At 40.1% G+C, this 23444-nt stretch overlaps 1 protein-coding gene across 2 annotated transcripts in view; it reads left to right on the top strand.

The window, feature by feature from the left end:
• Positions 1-23444, top strand: part of FMN1 (formin 1) — a 417492-nt gene that overhangs the window by 248422 nt on the left and 145626 nt on the right. For both annotated transcript variants that reach the window (XM_053594041.1, XM_053594043.1), the window contains 4 exons: positions 858-946; positions 7395-7524; positions 8973-9119; positions 10204-10263. In XM_053594041.1, the coding sequence (XP_053450016.1) occupies positions 858-946; positions 7395-7524; positions 8973-9119; positions 10204-10263 (426 nt within the window). The remainder of the gene's footprint in view (positions 1-857; positions 947-7394; positions 7525-8972; positions 9120-10203; positions 10264-23444) is intronic.

The raw sequence follows: 23444 nt of genomic DNA on the forward strand, positions 1-23444 counted from the left end.
GCCAAGGGCAGAGCACCTTCCAGATGCTTTTGTTACTGTGCGCGCAGGACTATGTATGTGGGGGTACTGTTAGTTCACGGTGAAGGTCAGCTGCATGCAACTGAAATAGCCGGGTAAAGTTGGAAAGTATGTGACCAAATGCCAAAATAAGACAGATAAGCTATTACAGAATGCAGGAAAAAGGGAAGATGGTGACTAGAATAAGAATGGGGGTGTGAGTTAGGCAGGGTGTTCTGAGGGGAGGGAGGTGAATGCTAAGGATATCTTGCCCCATCTCTGCTTATAGGGAAAGAGACAGAGGAGTCAACAGCAGCACACAGTTGCCTGGGCTCCTATTATCTGCCTGAGGGCGTCTGTTATGAACATTTGCATTAGCTGGTGATTTGGACTTCAGCATGCATTAGAATCACCTAGAGGGCTCCCAGCCCCACCCCAGGAGTTTCCTGTATCTAGAATGGGTCAATATTTGCATTTCTAACAAGTAAAAAGTGATGTTGATACTGCTGGTCTAGGGATCACACTTGTTTTTTTTTTTTTTTTTTTGAAACAGAGTCTTACTCTGTTACCCAGGCTAGAGTACAGTGATAGCATGAAAGCTCACTACAATCTCAAATTCCAGTGCTCAAGTGATTCTCCTTCCTTAGCCTTCCAAGAAGCTGAGACTACAGGCATGCACCACTATCCCCAGCTAATGTTTTTCTAGAGGCAGGGTCTCACTCTCATTCAGACTGGTCTTGAACTCCTGGCCTCAAACCATCCTCTCACCTTGGCCTCCCAAAGCGCTAGACATCACACTTTGAGACCCACCACCTTAGGAAAATTCTCACGGTTCATCTTTTGTTTTCTTTTCCATACAGAGAGCACAAGAGGATGAATTGGTTAAAATCAGAAAGTATTACAAGACCTCTGAGGAAGAAGAATTGAAGCTGCTGGATAAACCTGAGCAGTAAGGACATTCCACCACTTTTCTTTTAGGCCACAAGGAGAGCTACAGTTCCTAGCTTCCTGTCTCCCAGCTTTGACTAGCCAAATCTAAACTGTATGGTGAGCTCATTCACATCACCGTCATCCCTGTGACCTGTTGCATGCAGCAGAGTGACCCTGCTGCTGGGAAAAGCAGCCCTGAGATTTGTGCTGCTTGACACAGTGTGTCTCCCTCCCCCTGCCCCACCCAACTCGCTCTTCTTGTTCTCACAACTTGTTAATTCCTCCTAGACTAAACATTTTGGCTGAAAGGGTCTGAGGAAGGAAAAAGGCTTTGCTCTGTTTAAGGTTCTGCTGATGTAGTTAAAAAGATGACATCAGAGTCACAGAAATTCAAATTTATTTTTCTGTCCAGTAACTGCAGGCTGGCCGTGTCAGCATCCCCCAGGTTTCCCCACCTGTGCTGCCGTGTCCAGTGTGACATTCTCTCCCTAATCTGCACGTGCTTGCTCTTCTCTCCACTCACTGTCAAGAACTGTCTGCTCTATAGTTGGGGATTTCATTCCATATGCTTCAAAACCCTGGAACACCAGTGTATAATTGAGTGACTCATCCTAGGCTGGTGTTTTGGGGTCTCCCAGTCACAGAGAAGGTTCCGGGCTTCTGTAGCCCCACGCCCTTCCCCCACCAATGTTTCAGGCCCAGGACTCTGAAAATGTGGAACAAGTTCAGAGTGGGTAGGGGCTCTTTGGGCTGTTGCTGCCTTGAATGCTTCTTGTCCAATTCAGGCCATCGCTGTCAACCTAGAGATGAGGGAAGCACAGAAAACAAGGTGAGCACAGAATGATCAGGTTCACGTTCAGAGTGCCAACTGAGCTCCACAGGCATCTGTGGCTGGCACTGAAGCCTCCATGCCTTGTCCTCGGGTCCTCTGGAATGGCCTCATCATCTTGTGTGTCTGTATATTTAGACCTGAAAAACAAATCTAAGTCTGGGGAAGGGGGAGAGATTTCTAGGTTTATTCAGCTACTGACAAACCCTCCTGATAGTTTTGGATACCTTCCGCGCATTGCCATCACATGGAGTGTGACCCAAGATCCTTCTGCTACTAAAGTTAGTTCATAAAGCCTAGAAATATTGTGAATCCATTCATATGGCCTTCCACTGCTGCTCTGCCCCACAGATCTCAGCCCCCTGCCTACCAGCTCCCACCCCCAACCAACCCTGTGGCTTAGTCCCAAGTGATGTTTTCTAATATGATTAATTACAGCTAAAGTTCTAATGGCTGAAAGTTAGGTGACAAATAATGTGATACTTAGACATTGACAAGGGCTTTGGTGGTATATATGGGGACATTCAGCCGCATCAAACATTTGAGTAGTGCCAGTTATTTCAAGGTGTGCAATTCCTGGCGTTGGCAGACTTCCGTGAAGGATCAGATATGATAACATTGTAGGCTTTATTTGTCATAGGATCTGTCACAACTATTCAAGTCAGCCATTGTGGTGCAGTAGCAACCACAATCAAGACATAAACAGATGGGCATGGCTGTGCCCCCTTGAATTTTATTTGTCAACAGTTAAATTTGAATTTCTTATTCCTACATGTCACGGTATGTCATCTGTCTATTGATTGTGTTTTCAACCGTTATAAAATATAAAAACCATTTTTAGTTCACAAGTTATACAAAAGCAAGTTGAGGCCTGGAGTAAGCCTGCTCGTGGGCTGTACCTTGCCAACCCTTTACCCACTCGGCAGCCCCTGCTCTAAACTATGGGGATGGCTGACCCAGGGAAGTGAGCAGCTGGGGAGACATGTGTTGCTGCTACCTGAAGCGTTCCCCTTTTCTTTTTGTGTGATTGCCTTTCCAGTATTATTTTTCAACACACATTGCTAGGATGTAGAATAATGGTGGCATGTAACTAACAGCCAACTTACTATTCCTGTTTTCTCTAATGATGATCTAGATAGAAAAATATTTTCAACATTTGTAAATGGTCGTCGTAATGGCTTCCCGAACATCCAAAGGTACTACTGACAGCGGAAAGGACTGTCATGTTGTGCTGGGGAGGGGACCTTTTGGGGTGGGAGGATGAGAGGCACAGACAGTTAGGGCCCTTCAGACCTGGGTGAATCTCACCTTTGATCCCAGCCTCCTGCACAGGCCAGCATTTGTTCGATTTATGCCAGAGTCTGATTCTCTGGCAACTTATTTGCCATTAACTCCAAGTCAGTCGACCATAAGCATGTTTTACATACTGGAAAATATGAATTGTTTATAGTTTTAGCACTGCACTTTCCTAAGAGCCTTGTGTTGCCCAGTCCTATAAATCACAGCATGGAGAGGCTGGCTTCATCACGCACCTCATCAGCTCCTTACACCCAGCGCCAGATTTAGAAAGCCATTTCCCACAGAGCTGTCGTCTGCTTGAAACCAGGCTGCCTGAGAGCCACTCCCGCTGAGGACGGCCCTTGACTCTGTGTGCCTAGCCTGGTACTGGTACAGTAGGCAGGGCTCTACTGGGTTTAACTGGGCCCGATGTGCGCTCTCCATGGCCTGGGGTGAGCTCTCCACCAGAGTCCACAGCTGTCTAGGGACCCCCCGAAACCAGACTCTGTGAGGGCACTCCTCTGTGGAAGAAGACAGGTTACAACATAAAATTATGCTGTGTGGATAACCCAGGTGCGCACACACTGTTCAGAGATTTAGGGGATGATAAACCAAATGCTCATCCCTTAAAAGCAGAAGGCCAGTGTGCATCACGGCCCCGCCAGCTGGGTGGCTGCTGTGGACGTGTGACCCAAACAATGTAAACCACAGACCTTCTTTCACATAGGCAGCTGAAATTGCAGTCCTTCTTGGGAAAATTAACCTGCACTGGAGGAGAAAGGGAAAGATCTCTCATTTGTGGTTTCTAAGGGTGAGGGAGGCAATATTTAATTCCCTCTGTTATTGAACCTAGAATATAAAGTTAGACTAGCCCAAAAGGAAATCAATCTGTAAATATTTGTAAGTACCAAGGCCCAGTGTCTAAGGTGGTATGCTTAGGGATATGTAAAAGAGCATTATCCCAGCTGTGGTGGGTGGAGTGTAATGCACAGTTCAGGGGAGAAGGTATTTATCGGACACTTGCTTCCCAGCCTCAAAGGTAACCCATACTCTAGTACTTTACCAGATAAGGAGCTCTAATGCTCTTTGCATGAGTGCTTGTGGACAGCAATCATGTAAAATCATATCTTTTCCCCCCAAATTTACTTCTCTGATATTCTGGAGCTTGACATTCTGCCTGTTGTCCAAGACAAACTCCCCAAGTCATCCTGGACTCTTCTGCGTGTGCCTTGGGATTAGGCCTTTGCTCCGGGTCTGGGTCTTGCTACCATAGCAGCCTTCTCCTCCATTCACGCTGCAGGCCCTCTCCCCTTCGCTCTTGGAAGATTAAAGAAGAGGTTTAACTGATCTCCCAGCATTAATATCTTGTCACCTCCAGTGAGCCAAGCCACTGCCATAGGCATTTTCTAAAACAAAAAACTGAAAGTATCACTTCTCTATTTAAAACCCTTTATTCCTTCAGAAGTTTAAATTCCTTATTTTAGAATGGTGGTTCTCAACCTTCCTAATGCTGCGACCCTTTAATACAGTTCCTCATGTTGTGGAAATTATTTTTGTTATTATTTTTGTTGCTATTCATTAACTGTAATTTTGCTACTATTAGGAATCGTAATGTAAATATCTGATATGCAGGATGTATTTAGGCAACCTCTGTGAAAGGGTCATTTGACCCCCAAAGGGGTCGCCACCCACAGGTTGAGAACTGCTGTTTTAGAACATAAAATCGGATTTTAGCATCTGGGTTCTGCTCACTTCCCCCACAGATACCATTCAGCCTGTCTGTAGCTCTCTGGCAGTCTCTCCCAGGGCTCTGGGAACCCTAGCTGATGTCCCCTCCCTCCCCCCGTAGTTCCCCTTAGAGACTCCATCGCTGATAGCATCACCCTCCACAGTAGCCATTGATTTATTTTTCAGATTATTGAGGAGTGGTAAGTTAAATTGTTTCCCGGTCTTAGCACACTGTAAATACTTTATATACATGCTTAAAGGCCTGGCCGATGGTGTTGGTGACTGATGTTGTAATATTACTTTTCAGTGACACAGTTCTAACCAAAAGTAACATAAAATTCCTGAACTTATCCTCCCCACCTCCAACTCTGTATATGTGTTCCAGACCCTCTCCATGCAGAGGGCCTTGGAACTCTAAGATTCTCTAAGGCTGTGGTCCCCAACCCCTGGACTGGTGCTAGTCGTGGCCTGTTAGGAACCAGGTGCAGAGCAGGAGGTAAGTGAAGCGTCATTCACAGCCACTCCCCACCACTCACATGGCCCCCTGAGCTCCGCGTCCTGTCAGGTCAGTGGCAGCATTAGATTCTCATAGGAGCACAATCCCTGAGAATGCAAGGGATCTGGGTTGCATGTTCCTGATGATCTGAGGTGGAGATGTAATGCACTTGAATCATCCAGAAACCTTTCCCCTCTCGACTCCCCAAGCTGTGGAAAAAATGGTCTTCCACGAAATCAGTCCCTGGTGCGAAAAAATGTTAGGGACCTGTGTTCTAAAAGCTTTTCCAGTAAAAGCCCAACCCTGCCCCCAAGGCTTTAATTATCCAGGGCCTTGGAATTTGATCTTGCCCTTTCTTAGATCACTCCAGTTAGTGAACCTGTGGTCTTGTCTCCTTATATTGGTCATACACCTCCTCTTTTGAGTCTTGTTATAAGTCATTAGCATTTTTACTGTTCCTGGTGCCCTTGCTGGTGAGGTGGATATTCTCCCGGGGTCTCTGAACTGCTTTACCCTGTTCTCTTTATTTTGAATAAGGAGGAGACATACTCGGGAACTAGATCCTACTTAGGGAATGTCGTGTCATGGTCACATGTGGAAGAGGGAAAATACAGGGCATTTCCTTATAGATAGCTCAGCATCTGAGTAAATAAATCTCCTCAACATCAACCACAGGACCAAATGCTGCCAGACATATGGGGGTCTAATTGTTCACATGTTTGTAAAAACTGGTGATACTTCTGATTTCAGTCATGATAAATGAATCCACTGTTTCGTACTGTATTTACTAAAAAATAATTTACACAGAGTAATTTTTTCATCACAGCCTCATCCAGAATTCCGATGGCTTTCTACTTTTATATTCCATCATACGATGTTTCATAATAGTTATAGAACTTTAGAACAAAGACGTGTTGTTTTTTATAGGTATTCCTTGCTTCACTTCAACATCATTTTGAGAAAAGATTATAATCTGCCTGTAGGATAAGTAAGAAAAACAGCTTAAAATTAGAAATTTATTAAAACCTAATCTTCCCAACAGTATAAACCAAGAAAACTTCCTTGGATATAGAAAGAAGTAGGCTTTAACTTTGGTCCTATGTAAAAACTTTCTTGGTGAGAAATTACAAAATTCCAAAGTAATGATGTTGTGAGTTGACCAAGACTTTCAGAAATATCAGTTAATCATCATTTCAGCTCCAGAATGAAATAAATGGCTGTTAGTGGATTCTCTTCTGCATCATACCCAACTGTTTCTACCTGTTTTAGCTTGCACCCCCTTCCCCTAGTGCTTGGACTGGAGTGTATGTCACTCTTCCAACTTAATTTTGCAAAGGGTACCAGTGCCCAGCTCATAACTCTTCCAACTTAATTTCGCAAAGGGCACCAGTGCCCAGCTCCTCAGACAGTGAGCTACTGTGTGTAGGTCAGTTCTCACCTTTAGCTTTTAAGATCTTTCTGGCTGTTTTTTAAAAAGACACTTTAGATTGTCTACTTAATTAGTAGCTGCTTAAAGTATTGGGCTATGAACTATGTCTATATGGTAAGTTGATGTGAAGAAGTAAACAAATATCTGGGGAATGTGGTCATTATAGACCATTGTATAATTCATTGAGCAAAAATAGTAGCAATATCATTTCAATAAGAAACATTTTTTAAATACTCGTCTGTAGATATTTACCTCAAATCTCCAATTTCCTCAGTCTATGTAAATATACCTTTAGAGAATGCTGCATTGTAAGGGAGCTCATTGTGTAATTTGTCTCATATGCTAAAGACAAGGACTTTCCATTTGGGCTGAATCTAGTTTGGGTGGCAGGAGGTAGATAACATGTTGATAATTCATTTAGTATACTGCATTAACATTCTGTTTGTAAAGAATTTGTATATTATACATTTATGGAGCATCACAAAAACCCACCGAAAAGTGGCCCTGTTGTCACCAGTAGAACAAATACCCTTGGTGTTCCTTGAATTTCTGCCTCTCTTGAAATTGTCAAATAAGAAATGTTCTCATGGAAGATCTTTTCCATCTGCCCTGTTATTTTCCTTCAAATTGCACATGATTTTAAACGGCACATGAACTTCATGGCCACCCTGCCTGTTGCTAAATGATTCATTTTTATTTTTTTACAGATTTTTGCATGAGTTAGCTGAGATTCCTAATTTTGCTGAACGTGCCCAGTGCATAATCTTCAGATCTGTCTTTTCTGAGGGTATCACCTCCTTGCACCAAAAGGTCGAAATCATCACACGAGCTTCTAAGGTAGGTTTGCTGTCTAATTGGAAAGACAGCCTTGCTCTTGTTGGGGGTAAAGGAGGAAGTGGGGGAGTAAAAGAGATTAACTATTAGTGCCATTATAGAAGCCCTTTTAGATGTTTAGATGTCAGGTAGTATATTTTTCTAAGTGTAAATGTGATTATCCTGCCCAGGTGTGCAGATGAATGTGCGTGAGTGACAGAGAGAAAAGGAGATGCAGACTAAAGAAGAGAAGGAGGAGAAATGACATTTCTATCTATGCATTTCTTCTCAGAAATTTCAAACATATTCCAAAGTACATACCGACTACTAAAAACCAATCTAAACATAATAGCATAGTTTGTTTCCTGTTCCGCAATCTGGATTGCAAAAGAGATTTTGCTTTGGATCTGTATATTTAACCACCTGAAATGTGTCTATTCAATGAAATAAAAGAATTCTACAGATTCAATACGTGAAATAAATGACTGTGACAACAAGTGGTTGGGAGATGAATTTTTGTTGGCTTTACCACACTAGCATTCATTAGAAAGTTAAATTCTAGCACTTGGCTTTTTCCCACAGTTAGCCTATGCTCTTAACATGATATTCTTCTCTACAAAGTCTGTAATACTTAGTTGCTTATGGACACATGATTATTTCGCTAAGACATAAGAGATTTCGATAAAGCATAATAAAGCCTTACCATTAATAATATCTGAAAGGGCAGGAGCAGGAGTCTGATGGGAGCTGAATTTTGTTTGCTTTCTTTGCCCTAAAGTAAAGGACAATAAAGTCCAGTAAGACTATACAGAAAGAAAAGAAGTTCTAGTTTGAAAATCTGACTTGAATTTAAAAATAAATACATAAAAGAAAAAGTAGGTGAGATAGAGAGCCAAAGAAAATCCTAAGCCGCTTGAAATTATAAAAATTAATAGGCAGCTAACAGTAAACTTAAGTTTAATAAATTTAATAAACACATGGCCTATGGCCTTAAAATGTATTATAATTCACTCCTGAGGATTAAAGCCAGGGATATATCTACTCCAAATTTAATTTTATTGTTCATATAGATACATCTTCCCGAGACATATCCTAAAAAGAAAATCTTTCTAGTTAGAAGTCATCAATGGTTAAGCCTAACTATACCAACTCTCTTCTTACAACTTATACTTTAAAATAAGTATTAAAAATTAAGCTGGCACAAATGAAAATATAAATGCTAATATTTAATCCTTAGTATTAAAACAGATGTCATTTAATTTGTTGACTGGGTAGAAAACGAGGTGGGGGGTAATGTATTTTTAACAACATTTAGGCCTTAGTAAAGTATATTTTTTATTTCACCAATTTTTAATTCTGTTGGTAACAAGCCACCAAAATAAGTCTGTGGTGACTCTATAAATATTTATTGTTGAATGAACCTGGGTACATTTGGAATTCAGGTCCATAATATTGGGTGTTTGCGGTCACAGGGCTTGCTGCACATGAAGAGTGTGAAGGATATTTTAGCCCTCATTCTGGCTTTTGGAAACTATATGAATGGAGGAAACAGGACTCGGGGACAAGCTGATGGATATAGCTTAGAAATTCTGCCCAAACTCAAGGATGTCAAGAGTCGGGTATTTATTATTTTTCATAATGAGTTTCTATGATCTGCCATTATTTTCTTTCTTTACCTTTGATTTAAAACAAGAAAAGTATTCCAGATTGTTCCATATATTTCTATTCTCCCCCAACAACAGTCATGTATTTTAGAGCATATATTCTTTTTCTTTGCTTTCTTTTGACTTTTGAATAAAGGTAGGTTTTTTCATGTTAGACCTTAATTTCAATGACACAATCCCCCATCTTTGTTTGCTCTCACATACACCATTAGGTACTAAACAGCTCCCCACCGTGAGGGAATAAAACAGACAGCATACAGAGTTAGTGTAGTGCAAAGGCTGAAGGCTGTTTGAATTTAGTGGTGGCTACTTATAATTTACTCAGTCCTGAGTGGCAGAGCAATGCTGAATCACCAGTTGAGCTGAGCATTTGTGTTATTCTTTGGCCAACAACAATTGGGCCTAGGGTCTACTGTCCAGCTCTCAGAGCCTGATTATCATTTGGCTCCACACCCCTGCAGAGCTACCTCTTTAGAAATAACCAGTCCATATCTAGGCATCCCTTGGGGGGTAAGGGGGGGTGGAGGGAAGGGAAACACACAGGCAAATTAGAATTAGACCCCTGTGAACAAGACACAAAGGCCGCCTTATGGGAGGGCCTGCTTGCCTGGCCTTGCAGGGTCATAAAGTGGCATGGTGCTCCTTTTAAGCTGGCCCTGATTGTTTTTCACGCCATTAAGAAAGCACACTTTTTGAAAGGTGGGAAGGGAGGGACAGTTTTCTGTTCTAGTCTCTGATTTTCTTTAGCACTCCCCACCTCCTCCTGTCTTGGCTTTACACCAGAAAATATTAGGGAACATTTAAAAAATTTTTCAGCCATTATCTCCACTAAGGATGTTTAGTGTAATTTCTTTGTATAGCTAGCGTAACAAAAGAATGGGGACAAAGAGGAGGAAAGAAAATCCTGCCAGTATCAAGCAGAAGTAGGGCCAAGTTTCACAAATTAGAAGTTTCACAGCCTGAGATTTCAGCTCTCAACTATATGACGTGGCAGCCTCACGGGAATATTTTTCATTTATGTTTCTCTTTTTTCTCCTAGGATAATGGAATTAATCTGGTGGACTATGTCGTGAAGTATTACCTGCGTTACTATGATCAGGTAAGAAATGCCATTATGTGGAAAACTGCATTAATGGGGTTTCCACTCTCACATGTTGTTGGCATTCAGAAATTGGATGATGGATAAATGCATGGATGAGTTTCAAGTCTAACAAAGAATTTGACAGCTCTCCAGCCTGCTTGGTTTACAGAGGAGTACACTGGAAGCCAAGAGAGTCTAGTTGACTTCTGTGAAGGGAAGCTTTATTTAGGGGCATAAATCTACCGATTTTCAACCGACAGCTTGTGAAAGGGCCGCCAGTCACCTCAGTTTCTTAAGACAAGATTGCGAGGTTCCTTATGAAATCTAGATCCACTCAGTTATTGGTTATAGAAGAAACTAGATTCTGATGATAACAGCAAAATGTAGGGAATTACAGCACAAGAATACCCAATATTTTATCTGTAATGCCTCTGTGAACAAGTTGAAGATGTGAAATTTGAAAATTGTATCTGTTCTGCTTAGATGACATTTGCAATTGGAAATAAATATTTCTGTCAGAATCCATCTGAGTGCAGTTTTCTATTTTACTCCTTCTTGTTAAATGAAGAATAATGAATGGGAAAAGTCTCAAAGTAAAATGTCATCAGGATACCTACCCATCTGTCCGTGTAAACAGTTTTACACTGATGGCAGAAAAGTACAGATTTCAGGGACTTGTTTTTCGAAAGGTCTACAGTTTCATCCAGAAGACAAGCTAGGCGCTGATGAACTCTTTCCTAACTTCTCCTACCCTCATGGCTTATCTAACTGTTCTCTCTATATCTACAATCAGGCTGATCATTCCTTCCTGTCTCCAAACTTCTCCCTCATTCCTATGAAGGATATCTTAGTTTGGGGTTATTAAGCCATGAAGCCTTGTTTTCCTCTTTGGTTATTCTCTGTCCATCTGATGTCTCTCCCTGTTTTTCTTCTCTGCTGACACCAGCTTATTCAGGTTGTAAGACAGCTCCCAGGGGCTGCAGCTCACATTCCCATCTCTAAGTACTATCATTTTAGGCCATCCCACACCTTCTTTACATAGCTCTGGTCATGTGACTTCTTTTACTTAAAACAAAAATGGCTCCCCGTTTTCAAGCCAATTAAGGCAGTACTCACTTTAATTCTTATCTTTCATAATTTCCCTCTGCACATATTCTGGGAGCCAACTCAGGACTTGCTGTTTGCCAAACATAGCCTGCGCTTTCTTACTAACATATTTTTACTTCCGATGTTTTCCCTGACTGAAACCAACTTTATCCCTAGTCTTTTTGTATAAAACTTCCCTTTTCTGGGCGGCGCCTGTGGCTCAATCTGTAGGGCGCCGGCCCCATATACCAGGGTGGCGGGTTCAAACCCAGCCCCTGCCAAACTGCAACCAAAAAATATCCGGGCGTTGTGGCGGGCGCCTGTAGTCCCAGCTACTTGGGAGGCTGAGGCAAGAGAATCGTAAGCCCATGAGTTGGAGGTTGCCGTGAGCTGTGTGAGGCCACAGCTCTCTACCCAGGGCCATAAAGTGAGACTCTGTCTCTACAAAAAAAAAAAAAAAAAAAACTTCCCTTTTCCCTCATTAATCAGAAATATTAAATTTAAAGATCTTTGGGGGAAAGGTGCCCAGTAACATTACCAATATATGTGTTATAGACTTAACCACAAGCAGATCCTTGTAAGGGCATTTATATAATTTTACTGAGAGATAAAATATAAAGTAGATGGAAAAAACCCAACCCAATTTAAAAAAATAGGCAAAGGGCTTAAATAGACATTTCTCCAAATAAGACAAAGAGCCAACAGGAGCCAATATCAGTAATCATCAGGCAAATGCAAACCAAAACTGTAGTAAGCTATCTTCTCTAGTATATTAGCATTGATATTACTTAGGGAAAAAAATGTTGACAAGAGTATGGGAAAACTAGAACCCTTGAGCACTATTGGTAGGCATGTAAAAATGGTGCAGCTTCTATGGAAAACAGTATGGTTGTTTCTCAGAAAATATAACTACCATGTGGTCCAGCAATCCCACTTCTGGGTATTTATCCAGAACATTTGAAACCAGGATATCAAAGAGACATTTATGTTCCATGTTCATAGCAACTTTATTCATATAGTCATGATATAGAAGCAACATAAATGTCCATCAACGGATGAATGGGTAAAGAAAATGTGGCCTATATGTATGGTCTATGAAATACTCAACCATAAAAAGAAAGAAATCCTGTCATAGGCTACAGCATGGATTAACCTTTAGGACATTGTGCTAAGTGAAACTAAACTAGTAACAGAAGGACAAATTCAGAATGATTACACTTATGTAAATACCTAAAATAGTCAAACTTACAAGAATGGAAAGTAGAATGGACATGGAAAGTTGATGTTCAGTGAACATAGGGCATCAGTCATGCAAGATAGAAAAATTCTAGAGATCTACTGTATATCGCCCTTATAGTTAACAGTACATTTAAAAATAGAGGATGTATCTCATATGATGTGGTTAATTATCACAATAAAATAATAGAATGACAGATTATACTCTCTAGTCAGAATTCCAGACAATCTTAGAAACTGGCAGAATGATTTTAAATACTATACATAAAAATAATTGGGCAAAATTTGATCAGGATTAAAAATATAATGAAGGGAAAAAGCATTCATTCCTGTATTTAAGCGTATTATAAAGCCTTAATGATTTAAAATGTTGAATGATAGAATAACAGATCAAAAAGTCAAGAAAAGGGAAAGGAAATCCCAGAAATGGATCTAAATTAATGTGTGAAGTATGTGATAATGTAGAAATTTCAAGTAATTGGGTAGCAGAAGAAATTAAATTATCTCCCTGACCTCATACCAAAGACCAAAGTAAATCTCTAAAGAACAAGGTTAAAGGCAGAAACAAAGAATAAAAGGCATATAAGAAAATAGTGGTATATAGTTTTCCAATCTGGGGGTTGCAAAGTCGTGTCACAGCATTCAGTCTAAGGCAGAGACCATCAAAGACAAGAATGACAATCTTAGATGCATAAACATAAGACTTTAATTCCTGATTAAAATTGAAAAACACTTTAATATGTCAGAAATTACTTAAGGAAATATACAGGGGAAAATATGTGCGGCCTAATAAATAATGACTTTTCAAGAACTAACAAGAAAAGGAGAACTTATCATTTCTTATAAAAAGAAGTGGCAAAAACACCACAGGCAACTTACAAAAGACAAGTAGAAGATATAAATTACCAACTAGGAATATAGAATAAGCAATGTGAATTGATCAAACCTGTCTTAGAGCTATTAAGTATAGTGGATTAGTTATAATCTGTTTACAGTCGCTAGGTCAAATGGAACCCACATCTAGTCTGTTTTTGACTCACCAAATTATATATCCTGTAAAGGATGTTGTGAGTTAAGAAGTTTGTCCATGGAGCTGTGCCTCTCTATATAGGAGGTACCTTTTCCTAATTCATACAGATGTGCTAAATCAGCAAGCAAGGGCTTCACCTTTCTGTATCAAAATCTTAAAATATGCATAATCTCCCTAGGAATTTTTACACTAAATAACTAAGGATTTCCATTACTATTTGGCTTATAATTATCAATAATGCCAAAATACTAGAAAAAAAATTTTTTTATGTAGGTCATAGTTGTGTACATTTGTGCAACCAAGGGGTACAATGTGCTGGTTTCATATACAATCTGAAATATTCTCATCCAACTGTTCAACGTAGCCTTCATGGCATTTTCTTAGTTAATGTATGCAGACATTTGTATTCTGCATTTAGTAGGTTTTGCCTGTACCCATTCTAACATGCACCATAGGTGTGGCCCCACCGATTACCCTCCCTCTACCTTAACCTTTCCCTTCCCTTCCCCTCCGTTGGCCTTTCCCCATATTCTTGTGCTATACTTGGGTTATAGCCTTCATATGAAAGCTATAAATTAGCTTCATAGTAGGGCTGAGTACATTGGATACTTATTCTTCCATTCTTGAGATACTTTGCTAAGAAGAATATGTTCCAGCTCCATCCATGTAAACATGAAAGAGGTAAAGTCTCTATCTTTCTTTAAGGCTGCATAATATTCCATGGTATACATGTACCACAATTTGCTAGTCCATTCATGGGTCAGTGGGCACTTGGGTTTCTTCCATGACTTAGTAATTATGAATTAGGGTGCGATAAACATTCTGGTACAGATGTCTTTGTTATATTGTGATTTTTGGTCTTCTGGGTATATATATACCTAGTAAAGCAATTATAGGATCAAATGGCAGGTCTATTTTTAGATCTCTAAATATTTTCCAAACATCCTTCCAAAAGGAATATATTAGTGTGCATTCCCAAGAGCAGTGTAGAAGTGTTCCCTTTTCTCCACATCCACGCCAACATCTCTGGTTTTTGGATTTTGTTATGTGGGCTACTCTTACTGGGGTTAGGTGATATCTCAGAGTAGGTTTGATTTGCATTTCTCTGATGATTAAGGATGATGAGCTTTTTTTTTTTTTTATGTGTGTGTAGATCGTGCATCTGTCTTCTTTAGAGAAGTTTCTCTTCAAGTCCTTTGCCCACCCTGAGACGGGATCACTTGTTCTTTTCTTGCGAATACGTTTGACTTTTCTGTGGATGCTGGTTTTTAAACCTTTATTAGAGGTATAACCTGCAAATATTTTCTCCCATTCTGAGGGCTGTCTGCTTGCTTTACTTACTATGTTCTTGGCTGTGCAGAAGCTTTTTAGTTTGATCAGGTCCCAGTAATGTATTTTTGATACTGCTTCAATTGCCTGGGGAGTCTTCCTCATAAAATATTCACCCAGGCTGATTCCTTCAAGAGTTTTCCCTGCACTTTCTTCAAGTATTTTTATATTTTCATGTCTTAAGTTTAAATCTTTTATCCAGTGAGAGTCTATTTTAGTTAATGGGGAAGGGTATGGGTCCAGTTTCAATCTTCTACAGGTTGCCAGCCAGTTTACCCAGCACCATTTGTTAAACAGGGAATCTTTTCCCCACTGAATGTTTTTAATTGGCTTGTCAAAGATGAAGTAACAGTAAGTAGCTGGATTCATCTCTTGGTTCTCTATTCTGTTCCAGACGTCTACTTCTCTGTTTTTGTGCCAGTACCATGCTGTTTTGATCACTATCGATTTATAGTATAGTCTCAGGTCTGGTAGCATGTATCCTCCTGTTTTGCTTTTATTTAAGAGTAATGTTTCAGCTATTCGAGGTTTTTTCCAATGCCATATAAAATGAAGTATTATTTTTTCAAAATCTTTAAAATATGACAATGGAGCTTTAATAGGAATTGCATTAAAATTACATATTTCTTTGGGTAGTATAGACATTTTAACAATGTTGATTCTTCCCAGCCATGAGCATGGTATGTTTTTCCATTTGTTAACATCTTCAACTATTTCTTTTCTTAAAGTTTCATAGTTCTCTTTATAGAGATCTTTCACGTCCTTTGTTAGATAAACTCCCAAATATTTCATCTTCTTTGGCACTACTGTGAAAGGAATAGAGTCCTTGACTGTTTTTTCGACTTGGCTATTGTTGGTATATGTAAAGGCTACAGATTTATGGGTGTTGATTATGTAGCCTGAGACATTGCTGTATTCCTTGATCACTTCTAAAAGTTTTGTAGTAGAATCCCTAGTATTTTCCAGATATACGATCATGTCATCTGCGAAGAGTGAAAGTTTGATCTCTTCTGACCCTATGTGGATAGCCTTAATTGCCTTTTCTTCCCTAATTGCAATGACTAAAACTTCCATTACAATGTTAAAGAGCATTGGAGACAATGGGCAACCTTGCCTGGTTCCTGATCTAAGTGGAAATGATTTCAATTTAACTCCATTTAATACAATATTGGCTGTGGGTTTGCTGTAGATGGCCTCTATATAGTTTAAGAAATGTCCCTCCTATACCAATTTTCTTAAGTGTTCTGATCATGAAGGGATGCTGGATATTATCGAAAGCTTTTTCTGCATCAATTAAGAGAATCATATGGTCTTTATTTTTGAGTTTACGTGCTGAATTACATTTACAGATTTATGTATGTTGAACCAGCCTTGAGACCCTGGAATAAATCCCACTTGGTCATGGTGTATAATTCTTTTGATGTGTTGTTGGATTCTATTAGGATCTTATTGAGTATTTTTGCATCAATATTCATTAGTGATATTGGTCTATAATTTTCTTTTCTTGTTGGGTCTTTCCCTGGTTTAGGGATCAAGGTGATGTTTGCTTCATAGAATGTGTTGGATAGTATTCCTTCTTTTTCTTTATTTTGGAAGAGGTTTAGCAATATAGGTAGTAGTTCTTCTTTAAAGATTTGGTAGAATTCTGACATAAAGCCATCTGGTCCTGGGCTTTTCTTTTTAGGGAGATTTTGTATAGTTGATGCTATTTCAGAACTTGATATAGGCCTGTTCAACATTTCCACTTCGTTCTGACTAAGTCTTGGAAGGTGGTGTACTTCCAAGTATTAGTCGATTTCTTCCAGATTTTCATATTTCTAAGAGTAAAGTTTCTTGTAATGTTTGTTAAGGATTTTTTGAATTTCTGAGGGGTCTGTTGTTGTTTTTTATCGTTACCATTTCTGATTGATGAAATTAGAGATTTTACTCTTTTTATCCTGGTTAGGTTGGCCAAAGGTTTATCTATTTTATTGACCTTTTCAAAAAACCAACTTTTGAATTTATTGATCTGTTGTATAATTCTTTTGTTTTCAGTTTCATTTAATTCTGCTCTGATTTTGGTTATTTCTTTTCTTCTGCTGGGTTTGGGGTTGGAATGTTCTTCCTTCTCCAGTTGCTTAAGTGTCCCATTAAGTTATTAACTTCCTCTCTTTCCGTTTTCTTGAGGAAGGCTTGCAGTGCTATAAATTTCCCTCTGAGGACTGCCTTTGCATTATCCCAGAGATTCTGATAGTTTGTGTCTTCATTGTTGTTTTGTTCCAAAAGTTTGGTGATTTCCTTCTCATTCTCATCTATAACCCATCTATCCTTCAGCATAGGGTTATTTAGCTTCCATGTTTTTGTATGAGTATGGAGATTCATGTTGTTATTGAGTTCAACTTTTATTCCGTGATGGTCTGAGAAGATGCAAAGGATAATTTCTATTTTTTTAAATTTGCTGAGGTTAGATTTATGGCCTAGGATATGGTCGGTTTTGAAGTATATTCCATGGGCTGATGAGAAGAATGTGTATTCAGTTTTGTTGGGATGAAATGTTCTGTAGATGTTTGTTAAGTCCAGATGTTGAATGGTTAAGTTTAAATCTAAAATTTCTTTGCTTGGCTTCTTTTTGGAGGATCTATCTAGCACTTCTAAAGGGGTGTTAAAATCTCCATCTACGGGCGGCGCCTGTGGCTCGGTGAGCAGGGCGCCGGCCCCATATACTGAGGGTGGCGGGTTCAAACCCAGCCCCAGCCAAACTGCAACAACAAAAAAAATAGCCAGGCGTTGTGGTGGGCACCTGTAGTCCCAGCTACTCGGGAGGCTGAGGCAGGAGAATCACCTAAGCCCAGGAGTTGGAGGTTGCTGTGAGCTGTGTGAGGCCACGGCACTCTACCGAGGGCGATAAAGTGAGACTCTGTCTCTACAAAAAAAAAAAAAAAATCTCCATCTACTATAGAACTGGAGGTAATTGAGTTGCTCATGTCTGTTAGAGTTTCTCTTATAAATTGAGGTGCATTCTGGTTGGGTGCATAAATATTAATAATTGAAATCTCATCATATTGAGTATTACCTTTAACAAATATGAAGTGTCCATCCTTATCCTTCCTTATTTTTGTTGGTTTAAAGCTTATTGCATCTGCGAATAGGATTGCAATGCCTGCTTTTTTCTGCTTTCCATTTGCCTGGCGTATAGATGAACATCCCTTCCCCTTGAGTCTATATTTGTTTTTTAATATAAGATGAGATTCTAGTATGCAGCAGATATCTGGCTTGAGTTTTTGTATCCAGTAAACCAATCTATGCCTCTTTAGAAGACAATTTAAACCATTCACATTAATTGAGAATACTGATAAGCCTTTCGAGAGTCCGGTGGATATTTTTAATCCTTTTGCGACTGTGGAAGTTGGAATTTGATGAAAACTTTCTGGGTGGGTTTACTTTTGTGATGGAGGATTACACTGGTCTTTATGGAGGATAGGTCTGAAAATATCCTGGAGAGCTGGTTTAGTTGTGGCAAATTTCCTCAACATGTGAATGTCATTAAAGTATTTAATTTCTCCATCATAAATGAAGCTCAGCTGGGTACCGGATACTTGGTTGAAAGTTATTTTGTTTTAGGAGATTAAAAGTTGATGACCATCCTCTTCTAGCTTGAAAGGTTTCAGCACAGAGATCTGCAGTTATTCTAATATTCTTCCCCTTGTTGGTAATGGTTTTCTTTCGTCTGGCTGTTTTCAGAATTTTCTCCTTCATATTAACTTTAGTGAAATTGATTATGATGTGTCTGGGGGATGTCTTATTCGGGTTGAGTCATGCTGGAATTCTGAAACTGTCTGCTATCTGAATTTCAGAATCTCTTGGCATGTCTGGAAAGTTCTCTTTCATAATCTCATGGAGAAGAGACTCTGTGCCTTGTGAAGCCACTTCATCGCTTTCGGGGATCCCTATAAGACGAATATTGATTTTCTTTGAATTATCCCAGAGTTCTCTGAGAGAATGATCTGTTTTTGCCCTCCATTTCTCTTCCTCTTTGAGAGTTTGGGAGCGTTCAAAAGCTTTGTCTTCGATGTCTGAAATCCTTTCTTCTGCTGGCTCCATTCTGTTACTGAGGGAATCTACTGTGTTTCTCAGATCTTTGAGGGCTGCAACTTCTTCTCTCAACGTGTCAAAATATTTGGTCATTTGGTCTTTGAATTCATTGAATTCTTGAGACATCTTTTGGGTTACTGGTTGGAATTCTAATTCGATCTTATTTGCTATCCAGATTCTGAATTTGATTTCTGACATCTCAGCTATTTGTTTGTACATAGGATCTTGTGTTGTGTCTGCCCCATTGTTCCTTGGGGGAGTTGATCTACTCTGATTATTCATATTGCCAGAGTTTTTCCATTGATTTCACCTCATGATTGTTTTTCACCGTTGCCTCTGGCCATCCTCGGAGTTGGGGAGGTGTCTCTCCAAGATTAGACCCCAGCAGGATCACTGTATTGTTGGTGGATCTTTATAGGGAGTGATCCTGTGTAGCTCCTCTGGGGCTGCCCCAGCCAGGGAGTTCTGGTGGTGGGAGCAGCTCTGGAGTGTGACACACCCGGATCCAGCAACAGGTCAGGGGGTGGTGCACATGGTTCTGGGAGTGCCTGGCACCCAGTGACTGTGGCACAGAGGGCCCATGGCTCCAGCAGTCTTTGGCCAGGAGAAGGGCTCTGGGCAGAGGCAGGGAGAGCTCCAGAGGGCACGTGGCTACCAGAGTCCCTGGCTAGACTAGCGGGCTGGTGTGGAGGCAGGGAGTGTACAGGATGGAGGATGCAGGGTTGCGCGGCTCCCGGAAATCCTGGTCAGGGCGTGCGGAGGCCCGGCGGGCGCAGATCATGTCACGGCTCCTACGGAATTCCGGGCAGGCTCGGGTCAAAGTATAGCTCTTACCGGGGTCCGGGCCAACGCCAATTGTGGGTCGCGGGTCGTGGCGCATCTCTTCCAGAGGTCCGGGTGGGCACCGATCGCGGGTCCTTAGAAAATTTTTAATAGGTAGCCAATGATTGAGACTAAGGTCAAATAAATTATGCTAGCATCATATACTGGAATAATAAACGGCCAGGTAGAGTATATAGGAGGAAGTTGACTGACGTTAGAAAGTATTTTGATCAGTTTTTAAGTTATGAGCATAGATATCATAATTATATAATCTGAAACTTGTAAATATAAGTACACATAAACCGTGGAAATATATACAATAAAATGTTTTATTATTTCTGAATGTTAGTCATAAGAGGTTTTTTTACTTTCTTTCAATTACTGAATATAATGAACATGTATAACTTTTGTAAAAGGGAAAAAGCTATAACAAAAAATAACTTAGTCCAATTTTCTTTGCCCCCTTTTCTGGGAAGTGTTTGTTCACATCTTGACCTTTAAAGGAAGGATTTGCAGCCTTGGCTTTTGAGGACTAAGCACTGTATTTGAATTTCTCTCATCATGTGCTTTATTCTGCTTGGTATGTGTCTATAAACAGTTACCTGTTATCTTGGCATTACTATTGGAGTTCCATACTTCATTGTTGTGTCTTTTAAAATGTATTTTACGTAGGTGTCTGATAAATAATTTGCTGTGTTTGGATATAATGTAAATATCCACAAAACTGTAACAAGTTCTATAAAGAGAGACAAGGACTATTTTTTGGTGGAGTGGAGAAGGTGTGTTGAACTTCAGGAAATAAGCAGCAGCAGCAGCAGCAGCAGCATATCTATATGCCCTAAATTCTGACAGTGGGTACCAGTATGGCAGAATTATCCTGGACAATCCTGGGAAGTGACACTCCTAACCCTAGTTTTGCATAGGCAGATATCCTGGTGGTGCCTGCCTTGACCAAGTCAAGTACATTGTGTAGGAAGACTGAAATTTGCCTGTGGAATATGACTGCTGTTGAAGAGAGCTTAACTCAATGGAGTCCATTTCAAGGAGGAAAATTTTACAATGAGAAGAGTATAAAATACGAGATAGCCCAGGCTAGGAAAAGTAAGTCCACATTTGTGTGGTGCTCTCTGGCTTTCCCTGTGCAAAATGCATTTCACTCAACAAGAGCATAGAATTATGTGATTTATGAAACTAGCCCTTTCCTCTAGGAGCAGAAGTGACGATTTGTGTGGTTAGTGGTGATGAGCAATTAGCTGAGGAAAGGTGATTCATGCTCCAAGGTTCCTTCTCCTCATGCCTGGTTTTTGCCCAAGTCTAGGTCTATGAAGTTTAATGAAAATCATTTAGAATCATGTCTTTTGACCACTAAATGAGGAACTTTCACAGGAGCTGCTAGCAGCCTGATTGGCTTAGCAGCATTTTCTTTTTTTAGCTTAAAAAAACTGAAACCAGGACTAAGACTGATTGAAAAAAAATTTCTGACAAAGGTTTGATAAGCAGAATCCACAGAGAACTCAAACGTTATAAGCAAGAAAAAAACAAGTGATTCCATCACAGGCTGGGCAAGGGACTCAAAGAGAAAATTCTCTGAAGAAGACAGGTGTATGCCCTACAGACATATGAAAAAGTGCTCAACATCTTTAATCATCAGAGAAATGCAAATCAAAACTACCTTGAGATACCATCTAACTCCAGTAAGATTAGCTCAAATCACAAAGTCCTAAGACCAGAGATGTTGGCATGGATGTGGAGAAAAGGGATCACTTCTACACTGCTGGTGGGAATGCAAATTAATACATTCCTTTTGGAAAGATGTTTAGAGAACACTTAGAGATCTAAAAATAGATCTGCCATTCAATCCTATAATTCCTCTACTAGGTATATACCCAGAAGACCAAAAATCACATTATAACAAAGATATTTGTACCAGAATGTTTATTGCAGCCCAATTCATAATTGCTAAGTCATGGAAAAATCCCAAGTGCCCATCGATCCACGAATGGATTAATAAATTGAGGTATATGTACACCATGGAATATTATGCATCCTTAAAGAAAGATGGAGACTTTACCACTTTCATGTTTACATGGATGGAGCTAGAACATATTCTTCTTAGTAAAGTATCTCAAGAATGGAAGAAAAAGTATTCAATGTATTCAACCCTACTATGAAACTAATGTATGGCTTTCACATGAAAGCTATAACCCAGTTATAATCTAAGAATATGGGGAAGAGTGGAGGGAGGGGGAAGGATGGGCGGAGGGATGGTGATTGCTGGGATTACACCTGCGGTGAATCTTTACAAGGGTGTACATTTGGAACTTAGTAAATGTAGAACATAAATGTCTTAACGCAATAACTAAGAAAATGCCAGGAAGGCTATGTTAACCAGTGCGATGAAAATGTGTCAAACTGTTTATAAAACCAGTGTATGGTGCCCCATGATCACATTAAAGTGCACAGCTATGATTTAATAATAAAAAAAATTGGAAAATAGAGATATTATGCCCACATGCTTCTAGTGTAGATTACCATGGAGCTTTGTGGTAAGCATCTTAGATGTCATTCCATCTTGGCACTCAGCCTAGGGTAGTACTTCCATTGTTTGTTAAAGTAGTAAAATAAGTGTAGGAAGATGAAAAAATAATTACATTTTATTCTGATAAAATGAGGAAAAACACCTTCTCTTAGCATTCAAGTGAAACTAATGCCTTAACAGAAAGTGAAGGGTCCAAGGGATTCCTGAAACCACAAGAAAATGTGATAAATTAGATGCCTCCTGCTAAAGGCACCAAACTTCCCAGAACAGTGTTTTATAAGCACTCTGTAATGGTGCCCACCAACCAAAAATTAAGTTTATTATTATGTCAGATGTTGTTTACTGTACCAAGAACAAGATATAGTTTCTGCCTTTGAGGTGTTTATTGTCTAGTGGGGAAGACATACAAGCTAACGTGGCAATTTTAAAATTAATGGTGATAGGTGTTGATAATAGTAAGCGTCCAGGGCTCTTTGGGGAAAAAGGGGAGAAACACCAGAGTGCCAGAAGTTAGGGAAAATCTTTTAGGAAGTGGCATTCGTTTTGAGTCTTGAAGGATGAGTATGTACAAGGAAACATAAGGAGGCTCTAGGGAATAGTGGGAAAGGGACAGTTTTACAGACAAAGGCCTAGAGGCAAGAGATTGTGGCCTGTTGTATTATTTCACAAAGGTCTGGGAGAAGGAGTTGGAGGTTGGGGGAAGGTAGAAATCAGGCTGGCGGTGGAGACAGAGGCCAGATCCTAAAGTGCCTTGTAAAGCAGTCGTAGAGTTTGGAGTTAGTCCTAATGGCGGCAGGGAAGATGGAATATGAAGGGAAGCTGGCAGCGGAGCCGGTGTGGAGAGGGGGATAACTGAAGACCGTCTGAGATAGGCAAGATACAAAGCTTATATTAAACAACTCAGGGAGAAAGCGAGCTGGGCTGGAAAGGAAATTGGAGGCTCAGCTTATGTTTCTCTGTGCCTGAGAGACACTTTTGTCCCTTAAGACACTTCTCAGCTTAGATGCTCAATTAGGTATAGCTGCGGAGCTGGTCAAAACTGTACCCAACCATATATGCCCTCAGTGAATATCTCCTATGATAAGC

Source organism: Nycticebus coucang, chromosome 6, assembly GCF_027406575.1.
Source record: "Nycticebus coucang isolate mNycCou1 chromosome 6, mNycCou1.pri, whole genome shotgun sequence".
In the NCBI taxonomy this organism is placed as follows: domain Eukaryota; kingdom Metazoa; phylum Chordata; class Mammalia; order Primates; family Lorisidae; genus Nycticebus; species Nycticebus coucang.